The sequence below is a fragment of the Plutella xylostella genome, chromosome Z, assembly GCF_932276165.1.
Source record: "Plutella xylostella chromosome Z, ilPluXylo3.1, whole genome shotgun sequence".
Classification (NCBI taxonomy): Eukaryota; Metazoa; Arthropoda; class Insecta; order Lepidoptera; family Plutellidae; genus Plutella; species Plutella xylostella.
Genome location: NC_064012.1, coordinates 14,639,525 through 14,651,965, shown reverse-complemented (window position 1 = coordinate 14,651,965; position 12,441 = coordinate 14,639,525). Strand labels below are relative to the sequence as shown.

The 12,441-nt window shown below is 38.4% G+C and overlaps 1 protein-coding gene and 1 long non-coding RNA gene across 3 annotated transcripts; both read left to right on the top strand.

Moving 5' to 3' along the window:
- The first annotated feature begins 749 nt into the window (after nt 1-749).
- LOC125491320 lies at nt 750-2,035 on the top strand. 2 transcript variants are annotated; one of them, XR_007268224.1, is made up of 2 exons: nt 750-1,334; nt 1,547-2,035. It is a non-coding gene; the product is annotated as an uncharacterized LOC125491320 (long non-coding RNA). The 2 variants fall into 2 exon arrangements; XR_007268225.1 differs by having other exon boundaries at nt 750-1,400.
- Nucleotides 2,036-5,704: 3,669 nt separating this feature from the next.
- On the top strand, nt 5,705-11,978 carry LOC125491313. Its single transcript, XM_048632942.1, has 4 exons — nt 5,705-5,801; nt 6,464-6,616; nt 7,874-9,050; nt 11,862-11,978. The coding sequence occupies exons 3-4, from the start codon at nt 7,935-7,937 to the stop codon at nt 11,976-11,978; spliced, it is 1,233 nt and encodes a 410-aa protein (XP_048488899.1). The 5' UTR covers nt 5,705-5,801; nt 6,464-6,616; nt 7,874-7,934.
- The last annotated feature ends 463 nt before the right edge of the window (nt 11,979-12,441 follow it).

The following is a 12,441-nucleotide window of genomic DNA, read 5'->3' as shown; positions in this document are numbered from 1 at the left end:
TTTTTTCACTTGACACTTTTTTCATTTCAGGTTTTTGTTCCCTGCTTGTAAATTCTCAGTAGTTCTGGGTACATAAGTGGTGTTGGCGTTATATTATTCTTTACTCAGCATCTTCCAAGCCTTCTGTTTTTCGGCTACGGTCTAACCATCAGTTTTTTTATTTTCAATTATGAAATTATATTTGTCTACGAGGTTACATAAAAGCATACTTTCGTCACATGTAAAATTGGGTGCCCGTTGGTGGTTTTTACCTTCCATTTTTATAATTTATCAATTAGGTATTTATATTTCTAGCACACGGTTGTTTGTTTATAAAGTGACAGTAACACTCGGTGACTGGACTGACATGTGACGACAAGTATATTTCATTTCACCCAAAACATTAGCCCACTTCATTGGAAACTATCAAATTTTAAATCAAATAGTGTATAACGAATCGTATATAGACCGAATGAGAAATTGAATGATATCATAAACTAGGTTTTGTTAAATCGTTTTAGAAAAACCATGGCGCAAGACAGTTTTAAATCGTTTTAAATAAAAATCAGTTTAGTCTTAAGAAACGTTTAGTAAAGCTATGCTTAGGGGTTCTTTTCTGCAAGCCGCCCTAAATCTAGATTTAGGACCACTTGTACCAACATATTAAATCTAGATTTAGTGTCAAATCTCGATTTAAGAAACGTCAGTCCATATCAAATTTGACACTAAATCGAGATTTAACATGTTGGTGCAAGTGGCCCTTGAATGTTTGTGCAAGTGGCACTTAGGGCGGCTTGCAGAAAAGAACCCCTAAGCATAGCTTTACTAATCGTTTCTTAACACTAAACTGATTTTTATTTAAAACGATTTAAAACTGTCTTGCGCCATGGTTTTTCTAAAACGATTTAACAAAACCTAGTTTATGATATCATTCAATTTCTCATTCGGTCTATACAATTCGTTATACACTATTTGATTTAAAATTTGATAGTTTCCAATGAAGTAGGCTAATATTTTGGGTGAAATGAAATATACTTGTCGTCACATGTCAGTCCAGTCACCGACTGTTACTGTCACTTGATAAACAAACAACCATGTGCAGTTACCGAAATATAAATACCTAATTGATAAATTATAAAAATGGAAGGTAAAAAACACCAACGGGCACCCAATTTTACATGTGACGAAAGTATGCTTTTATGTAACCTCGTAGACAAATATAATTTCATAATTGAAAATAAAAAAAAACTGATGGTTAGACCGTAGCCGAAAAACAGAAGGCTTGGAAGATGCCGAGGAAAGAATAATATAACGCCAACACCACTTATATACCCAGAACTACTGAGAATTTACTGGTAGGTACAAAAACCTGAAAACAAAGACGAAAAAACAGCACTCTAGTGAAAAAATGCAGATATCAAGTAAGTTCTATTATTATATCTAGCCATATGGCTACTTACAAAATAAAATTGGCAATAAATTGTATAATAGTAGGTAATAAAGTATGTAGGTAGCTAGAGTACTGTGATTTACTCTAATTTTTATGACTGGATTTTTATGTTTGCAGATATACCTAGATAGCAAAGTTTTACACGCGTCTGTAGTTCAGACAGTGGAGCTCCATGGACAAGACTGGGAAACGGTGTCGGCTGATGTTAATCTCCCCCCAGAAGAATGCCAAACAACATTCAATATTTTAAGTAAAGAAGCGAAACAATCATCAAGCAAAATAAAACAACAAGCCATATTTTAAGATTTAGGTATATAATATACAGTGGTAATTAATAATAATAAACATGTTTTTAAATCAACTGGTGTTTGGTACTGGTGACGCTATAACCTTGCAAAATAGTTATTGATCAGCGAAGTTCTTGCATTGTTCCCAGACTGTAAGGCACGAGAAGGTTGGTCTATATACATTGTTGTGGTATTCTTTGTAAGACGAAAGCTTTTAATAAATTCATCATCTCGATAAGCACGAAACAAATCTGTTATTTTAGTAGTTAACCCTCCTATAAAAGTAAGGGGTATTCAAATATTCAATCATTTCTTTATCGTCGTCTGAGTAATACATTTTTGATCTTCTTCTTATTCTATCGTGTAAATGCACTAAGCTAACTTCCTCCAGTGTTTTGCTACTCTTATTGCGAGGTCATTGGCCTTCATCAGGTCTCCTTGACTGCACTTTGGGGCATTAGGGCACTCTATAAGGTGTGACGTAGTCTGGAGGCTTCCGCAACTGCATAGAGTGCTGGCATTGGCTGGGAGCATATCCCATCGCCTCAAACATTTTTGATATTACCGAGTAAGTTAACTAGAAATTCTAATTACTAACAACAAAACAACCAAAAATAATACTTCAAAGATTGCTTTTGACATTTGACAAAGAAGTTAAATCTCGATTTACGCGTAAAACCGAGATATTGCCAGTTTAATTTTGACGTTTCCCTAAATCGAGATTTGACACTAAATCGAGATCGTGCAAGAGGATTTTGCTGATTTACGCTTAAACTGAGCTTAAGTTGAACAAAATCGAGTTTTAAGACGTTCTTGCAAGCCGCCCTTAATTTCGGTTTCACTACTTAAAACGCCACGCAAAACAGGAATTCAGGATGACCAGCAGCGCTGTGATTGATTTGTTTGTCGTTAATGCCATATGGTAGATTTACTTTTGAAAAACTGGGCAGTGTCATGTTCATGGATGACAATAGGGCTCATAATTGGTTTGGATTGAAAAATTGTGGTAGCAGCAAGACCATAACCCTTGCAGGGTGTTGGCAACACCAACACAGTGTATATTTTTAATATTGTTATTTTGTCGTCTGGCAATACTTTCTCTCTCTCTCTACCCACCTACCTACGTGTGTGCATTGTTAATCATCTAATAATTAATAAAAGTGCAGTAAAATACATAATCAGCGTATAATTCAAGCGTATACAGTCCCGCTTCGCAACATGGTCCTTCGGCTTTAAAGGATCCAACGGGGGATACACAAATCACGAGCTGTTGGCAGAACAAATACGGCGCGACGCGCTCACCAACTATTTCCCGCCACTATTTCTACGGGTCTTCGGTTCGGCGAGTGCGCGATTTCGTGTCGGTCCAGCAAGCCAGTGCATAAAAAACTAGACAGTGCAGTGCGTTAGTGCCGTTACATTGCCGTTACGATCATACAAAGACATCAAATCTGGCAGATTTGACGACGCGACGACTTCGCGCTCATCATCAGGTTCCCGCCATTACGACGGTGAATCGGCGAGAACGCGCTATTTCGTGTCGGCTAGTGGTGTCGGCCAAGTTACGAGGTTCATAGTCTGTGAACGCGACACGTCAAGCAAGCAGGGTGAATATTCTGAGCGCTAGGGACAGCAAGTTCGACAACTAGCGCCAGCGGCGAGCCTTGGAACTACGCGTGGCGGCCAAGCGGCGAACATCGGCGGCCATTCTGACGGTTTACTTTTTTCACTTGTCAAAAAATTTTCTCGTTGGATTCAACAACTTTGCGTCGAAGTTAATTTATTAGTTTTTGCGATTTAAATCATTGAAAAAGTAACTTATATTGTGTAAATTTGTTAAGAACTTAAGTATTTGTGTTATAACCAAAGATTTAACTGTGTTCTGTTGTTTGTAAATAAGTAAAAATGGAGAAGTTACAAGAGCTTGTGTCAAGAAGGCGTTACACAAAAGGTAACATAACTATACTCTAATTTTTAATTCCGCGGAATTCTGACATTTCATTAGTGATACCACTAAAAAACATCTTCACCGAAAAAAGGTAAAATTTGGATCCATTTAAGGGCAATATTTTTTTTAATGTTTTCATAGAAAAACATAAATCCAAATATTTACTTGCTCAAGTGAAGTAGGTAATACAAAAATAACAAATATTTCAATACTAGCTGTTGCCACGAGCTTCGCTTCACCTTAATTAGGGTTCCCGTGGGAATTGCGCGAAAAAAAGGCTACTTTTTATCGCGGAATTCCCTGGATTAACACATAAGCTATTATAATAGCTTATGTGTTAATCCAGGGTGTCAGCTAACTGCATTGAAATTTCATAAAAATCGGTTCAGTTGTTTTGACGTGAAGAAGTTACAAAGGTACACACATACTCACAAACTTTCGCATTTATAATATTAAGTAAAATCACGACTCACGACCATTGTATCGAATTAATTTTAATTACTTAATTTTATTCTTTAGCATGGCATCACTTGCTACTAAATTCAGGGATAACAAACCTTTTTAATCGATTTCAAATAAAAGATTCTCAATTCGGTAAGTACATAATATGTTCGGTATATAGGTATTAGGTACCTATGTATTAGAGTTTCGTACCTGAAAAGGAAAAAAGGAACCCTTATTTTTGTCCGTCTGTCTGTCACCACCCTTTTTCTCAGAAACGGTTAAAGGTAACAAGCTAATATTTCATATAGATGTACATAATGATGAAATTAAAAGGAAAAATATTTCAGGTAAGTAGACTTGTACGGAACCCTCAGTGCGCGAGTCCAACTGGCACTTGGCCGGTTTCTTATCGTTGACCTTTCGCGTTGTGATAGTTTGTTGATTTTTATAAACGTTATGGAGCCACAACCTGGCCCTTCCCAGGAAGCCGCCTCATCTGACAGAGCACAAGAGTCAGACTTTCTCTCTCCCAGAAAGAAGCGTCGTCGTGGTTCTTTTGCGCCTAACGTAAAGACCATCATTCTAAATATTTAAAAATATAATATAGAAAATTGTCCGGATACAACTGATCGTATTGAACTCGTATTGAAAAAAGTACCCAGCCAAAAAAGGTTTGTGATCTCTGACATGTCAAAAATTGATAACTGTCAGAATTCCGTGAGATTAAAGATAAGAGATTAGGCTTTATAACTTTGTTAGCAGTGACGAAGATGTGGCAAACTCCACAACCGAAGCTCTACTCGTCAAAAAGAACCGTGCTTTGGAATCGTTTTCGAGCTATGAAAAGTGCAATGTCGATATTTTACAACTTGACGAGAAGGACGATGAAGACGTTTCAGTCGTGGAGGAAAGGTTTTTCCACATCTTAGCCACACTTGATGCAGAATGTAACAAACGCAATAGCCAGGAACCAAAGCCTTCAGCTCCATCTGCTCCAATTTCCAAATTAAAACTACCACCTATCAATGTACCTATATTTAGTGGTAAGTTTACTGAGTATATACCATTCATTAACTTGTTCAACTCAGTGATAAATGACAATGAGTCAATAGACTATGTACAAAAATTGTATTATTTGCGTGCATATCTCAGGGATGAGCCCCTGCAACTAATCAAAAACTTACCTTTGACGCACGAAAGTTATAAAAAAGCACTAGAATTGTTAGATGATAGATATAACAATAGATTTAGGATAATTAATGAGCACATTAGCACACTGTTGGATCTGAGGCCTCTAACAAAGTCGACAGAGACAGGTCTCAGGGAGTTTAGTTCAAATGTTAGGCAGGAGATTGCTGCTCTAACAAATTTAGATCCTAACATTAAATATTGGGATGCTATAAATATATAAATTCTTTCTTTCTTTCTTTCTTTCTTATACTTTGCCGCAAATTAGATCTCCTAACATCGAGAGCCTACCAAATGGAGAGAGACACCACCATGGACCCTACCGTGGAGGACCTGCTCAAGTTTATTGACAAGCAAGCACTGGCATTGGAAAATGTGGGGCCGGCTTGTGGCCAGTCACAACCACCACGACACACCAGCCATCGGCAGCACAAGGAGCAGCGTCCAGCATCCACGGGCAAACCGGTAGCGTACACTGCAGCGCAGGAGGCATCATGCTTACTATGTAAGTCAAACCATAAGTTATATCTATGTAAGAGCTTCCAGTTAATGCCTGCCACTAAAAGGGTACAGTTTGCAGAGGAAAAGGGAATATGCAATGTATGTTTAGGTACGCATTCAGGAAAATGCAGGTTCCACTTTAGGTGTGCAGAGTGCAAACAGAAACATCACACTCTGCTACACTGCGATAATGATAAAGTGGAGGGACCGCAGGCCGCTGCGTCACCCGCCTCATTGGCGGCAAATAAAAAAATGACCACTAATAGTGTACTTTTGCCCACAGCACAAGTAAAGCTTCTCGCTCGAGATGGCACAGAGATGTCTTTCAAAGCCCTACTAGACAGTGGCTCGCAGCTCTCTTTCATTTCTGAAAGAGCCGTTCAGCTGCTAGATTTAAAGCCCCTGCAGAGTAATATTAATATAGTAGGGATTGTCAACACTCAAGCCAGCGTGAAGCGCTGTGTGCCAGTCGATATACACTCCTTAGTCAATCCATTTAAATTATCGACTACTTGTCATGTAGTCGAAAGGATCACATGTGAGCTGCCACAGAGAAAATTTGATATCTCAGACTTTGTGATACCACCATATGTGAGGCTGGCAGATAAAGACTTTAATATCCCCAGTCAAATCGATTTACTCATGGGAGCGGACTGTTTTTTCCAGGCTATGCTGCCACCGGAGTCGACGATCTACGAGTCTGCAGCGCCGCCTAGGGGAGCGCAGCCCTCGGCGCCAGGTGCCCGGCATCCACAGCTCATCAACACGCAGTTCGGCTATGTAATCGGGGGAAGCCTGCCTACACAAGTCTGCAATAAGGTAGCAGTTTTTAAATGCACATGTGAGTCAGATATTAATGAAAATTTAACGAATTTTTGGAAGAGTGAGTCCGTTCCAGAAATTTATAATGAAAAGTCTTCAGAGCAAGAGCTCTGCGAGTATGTATTTCAAAAGACTGTTCAGTTGAAGGATGATTGTTTTGAGGTTGCTTTGCCCTTGAAACTGCCATTAGAAGATGTAAACGATGCTCTCGGAGATTCATTTCATTTCGCGTTAAAAAGGTTTTTAAACCTCGAAAAGAAATTGCATAAAGATCCCAACCTTTTCATAGAGTATCAGAAGTTTATACACGATTACATAAACTTAAATCACGGGCACTTCGTAGACATTGAGAGCTACCAGCTTAGTAAGGACGCAGTGTACTTTCTGCCGCATCATGCGGTACTCAAGCCTGACAGTAAGACCACTAAGTTGCGTACTGTTTTCGACGCCTCAATGAAAACAAATAAGAAGGTATCGCTTAACGATTTACTGCTAAACGGACCGACCGTACAGAGAGATCTTTTCGACATACTGCTCTTGTTCCGTTTCGGTAACTATACCCGACGAGACCATCAAGTGCATTAGGCTGGATCGAGTAAGCTACGGGCTGAAGAGTTCTAGTTATCTAGCCACGCGGTGTTTAAAAGAGCTTGCTATGCATAATGAGCGCGAACTGCCCTTGGCTTCGTTCATTTTAAACAACTGCACGTATGTAGATGATGTACTGTTCTCAAATAGTGATTTAGACTTGATAGTAGAAGCAAAATCACAGCTTCAGCAGTTACTGAAAAAAGGCAGTTTCAAGTTACATAAATGGTCAGCAAATGACAGTAGAATATTAGAAGATATTCCCTCAACTGAACGGCATTTTGACGAGTTAGAATTTCAGAATGACAACTGTAGTATAAAAACCTTAGGTTTACAGTTGATTGTGCATCAGGACAAGTTTAAGATAGTAAGTCCAGAATCATGCGATGCAGATAATATTACGAAACGTGAAATATTGGCGTACATAGGAAAATTCTATGACCCGATGGGTTTTGTAGGACCTATAGTTGTACAGGCTAAGTCTATAATGCAGAAATTATGGTCCAGCAAATCAGACTGGGATTCCACGCCTGACGATAACATTAAATCAGAGTGGACAGAATTTTTATCTAGTCTTGCTAAAATGGATCCGATTTATATAAATAGAAATGTACAGTTCTCTGATTCAGATACAGTTGAACTCATAGGCTTCTCTGATGCATCCAGTTCGACTGCATACGGCTGCTGTGTGTATCTGCGCGTCACCGACAATGAAGGTAAAGTACATATGCATTTACTCTGCTCGAAATCCCGCATAAATCCTCTCCAGAATAAAAACCTAACCGTGCCACGCTTAGAATTAAACGCTGCGCTACTCTTGTCTGTGTTGATTGCTAAGGTTACAAACACGCTTAAATTGAAACTAAAGATAAGTAGAATTTACTTGTTTACTGATTCCCAAATCGTGTTGGCTTGGTTACGGACTGAAGTGATGAAGTTGACGGCTTATGTGGCGAACAGAGTGAAAGCTATAACTAACAATACTGCTGACTGTCAATGGCTGTATGTCAACACCAAGGAGAACCCCGCCGATTATATAAGCAGGGGCGTCAGTCCACACGAGCTTAGTGGCTGCGATATGTGGTGGCATGGGCCTCGATTTATGCATGACAGTAAGTACAAGTTTGATGAAAATATAGAGTTACCTGCAGAATTACCTGAGAGCAGAGCCAGCGCAGCGATCTCCTCCAACGTAGGGTCTGCGGCTCGTCCAGTGACCGACATATTGCAAGGTATACACAAATATTCCAGCATCCAAAAAATGGTACGTGTCTTAGCCTATGTGTTAAGATTTATTAATAATTTAAAAGGCAGTAGGGTCTCGCATAATTTTTTGTCGAGTACAGAATTAAACTCTGCGCTAATGTTGCTCATTAAGTATGAACAAGAGTTATATTTTAAGGATGAAATTGAAAGTTTAAAGAAAAATGAATGCGTCAAAGGCTCGTTATTAAGTTTGCATCCGTTTCTAGACAACCTAGGTATTCTGCGTGTAGGCGGCAGGTTACACCACGCTAGTATACCGTACGCACAAAAACATCAGGCTATATTACCTAGAGAATCGTACGTCACAGAGTGTTTGGTAAGATCAGAACACGAACGCTTACTACACGCCGGACCTAGGCTGTTATTGTCAAATATAAACCAGAAATACTGGATTACTAACGGCTTATTGTATGTTAAGAAAATTACAAATAAATGTATTAAATGTTTCAGGCAGAAGGCCACAGCTTCCAAGCAGCTGATGGGTTCCTTGCCGGCCGGCAGGGTGACTGCTTTGAGCCGTCCCTTCGAGAAAGTTGGAGTAGATTTCGCAGGACCTATAAATGTAAAGCTCTCGCGCGTGAGACGATCAGTCATAGGTAAAGGCTACATTTGTGTGTTTGTTTGTTTTGCCACTAAGGCAATACATCTAGAGCTAGCCTCAGATCTCACAACCGATACCTATCTCGCGTGCCTACGTAGACTAATATCAAGAAGAGGCCTGCCGAAAGAAATCTACTCTGACAATGCTAGCACTTTCAAGGGGGCAAGGAACCAGTTGGTTGAACTTTATAAGTTGTTCTCTTCCAAAGACCACCAAAGTAAAGTTATGCAATTTACAGCTGAAAAAGGGATTGACTTTCATTTTATTCCCAGTCGCTCACCGACGTTCGGAGGTCTTTGGGAGGGTGCTGTAAAGAGTACTAAATACCATTTGCGAAGAGTAGTACAGAGTCACCAACTAACCTATGAACAGTTGAATACTGTGTTAGTAGAGATAGAATGTGTACTTAATTCTAGACCTTTGCTACCAATGTCTTCAAGTGATGTAAATGACTATAGTTATCTGACCCCAGGTCATTTTTTGATAGGAAATGCCCTCACAATGTACCCAGAAAATGATGTAACAGATGTTCCACAAAACAGGTTAAAATTTTGGCAGTTATGTACGCAAATAAAGCAATCATTCTGGAAAATGTGGCACAAACAATATCTCAATGTGTTACAAAATAGACCTAAGTGGTTAAATGTTGCTCCTAATATTAAGATAGGTACATTGGTAATTTTAAAGGAGGATAATGTTCCCTCCATGTTCTGGCCAATGGCTAGAGTGGTAAACACATACCCTGGTCATGACGGCCACGTTAGGGCCGTAGAAGTAAGAACTGCTAATGGAAAAACCCATACTCGATCCATATTAAAAGTGTGTGCTCTTCCTTTAGATGTATAATTGTTATTTTTACTATGTACTTAATGTGTGTTTTCCTTATGTGTAATAATTTAATGTGTTTAGTGTCTTATGTATAGACCGTACATACCAATAAGTCAATGTCTCTATTGTAACTTAAGTGTAACCTAACTGTAAGTAGTAGGTACAGATTTTTAAAATTGTATTTCGTTAACTATTTGTTAGTAAATTATTGTAGGCGGCAGCATGTTGGCAACACCAACACAGTGTATATTTTTAATATTGTTATTTTGTCGTCTGGCAATACTTTCTCTCTCTCTCTACCCACCTACCTACGTGTGTGCATTGTTAATCATCTAATAATTAATAAAAGTGCAGTAAAATACATAATCAGCGTATAATTCAAGCGTATACAGTCCCGCTTCGCAACACAGGGTACATTAGGTCTCATGTCACACTGAAAGGGGTTGGGTTTCTTTGACCCAAGCTGTACGTTACTAACATCAGTATCACAATAATAAACTTGTTCAGTATTACTATTGCCACACCACAACATAAAAGTTTCTTATCGAAAATAATAAAAGCCCCTATAAAGTCTTTATTGCTTTTATCCTATAAAGTTGGCCAGAATCCATCGATTTGTTTTTCAAAATGACACCATTTCGAAACTTTTTATTTATTTTGACGATTTTATTCGTCACATTTTACGTCGTTAACGCTGTAAGTATATTTTAATCACTATTGTACTATTATTACTACATTACTAATTTCGTGCGGAATGCAAATGCAACATTTTAATTTTAGCATTAATCCCGCTACCATAAACATTTTACTGTAGGTAGGTATACTTAGGTCACCTACTTGTTAATATCTCAAATTCTACATTCTGACGTTACTCTCGCTCCCACAAACATTATCAATTTACTGTACTTACGGTAGGCATTATGAAGTATGACGCGGCACAAGTACTTAGTTGTTACTTATAAGGTTCAGATATTACTGAAATACTACATTTGTTATGTTTTATTTGTTTAAAGGCCCCCTGCAGTATGCTGGAACGGTTAATCCGCGGTAGACTCAATCCGGTATTATAATAAAAAAAACACCCCTACTTCACTCAACTTTTTAATGTGATAGGTGCATAATATTAGAATAGAACTAAGTACCTACATAAAATCCGTTAGGTTGTTACAGTCACTGTTGAATATACCCTCGATTTCATGAGGTAATTAACTATATATTTTTGCACCCTACCTAGGGTTCTATGGGGAAAGCCTGAATTCCTACCTCGGCCAGGTACAAACCCAGAGCCGCTGCCAGATATACACGATAAAAAAAACACCTTACTTCTACACTACACCCATAACAACGTTTAGGACACATAATTATAGCCTACCTACATAAGAAGATCCATTTAATTACATACAAGTAGGTAGGTACTAGGGTTTCTGATTTCTCGACCTGTTTTCGTTCTCGAGCTTCGAGAATTCTCGAGCCCAAATTCTCGAGTCTTCTCGATTCTCGAGCCTTTCCAAGAAGACCTTTAGAAAAATACCTTAATTTAAAAAAAAAACACAAAATCTCATTTTTTTTACTTTGTCAAGTTAATAACAAAGAAAATAGTATTAGAAAAAAAATCTCGTCTCGAACCAAGCCAAATTTCTCGAATCTTCTCGAGCAGAAACCCTAGTAGATACTTATATAGAGTTAGTTTAGGCTATGAGGATGATTAGGGTAGGTTATAGGCGGTCAACTGAAGGAATAAGATATCATATTCATGGTAAGTTATATTTTATTATTTATTTTTATGTTTAAGTTAACGAAAGTTATATAACTACTAGTCTTTAATCTAAAAAGGGAGATATCATCTAGCACAGTTAGCAAAATTAACAATATGATTTGAAGAAAACCGCACGGAAAAAATCCCTATTTACAACACTTTTCGGATTTCATTTGTTTCCACGTAATTTTCCTTTGTTCCAGTGTTCCAACTGTCGCGCCCCAATGGGACCCATGAAACCGTTCATGAAAGTACCCGGTCCTAACAAGAGGGTTATGTACAAACTTATTAACGGTACCAATAATGGGGGGTACCACTAGACCTGACGATTGCGCAATACGATTACTTTCTACTCTATCACTACAGATATTTATCTGTAACTTAATTCCTTAGTATATTTGTCTAGGCATCTATTCATTCTTATACAAAATATCTAATAGGTAATACTTAGTGGACGAATCACCGTTATTTGGGTTCGTCTATTCCAGCTCTTTCTTATTCCAATCTAATCTACGATAATATACTGAGTACCAATTATAAACTGCCATTAATATCTTTCCACTACCCTTGCCTGCGAATACCACCCCCAGGGTCTGTGCATGTCACCTCTACCACCTGACATTATGTGCCAATAAAGATAAAGAGGTACTTAATATTATTATTATCTGTCTCATGAAAACAGGAGCAAAAAACCAGTTGGAACCGTAGATCTGCCATTCCAAACGAGGATCCTGCCATTCGAAAGCCACTTGTTGTGTCTTCTAAAGTATATGATGTGCTGAA

Excerpts from the sequence above, each read along its gene's own strand:
- LOC125491313 (XM_048632942.1), top strand. The coding sequence starts at position 7,935 with ATGCATTTACTCTGCTCGAAATCCCGCATAAATCCTCTCCAGAATAAA. Across the intron at positions 9,051-11,861 it reads TAAATGTAAAGCTCTCGCGC|TGTTCCAACTGTCGCGCCCC; the intron begins GTGAGACGATCA and ends CCTTTGTTCCAG.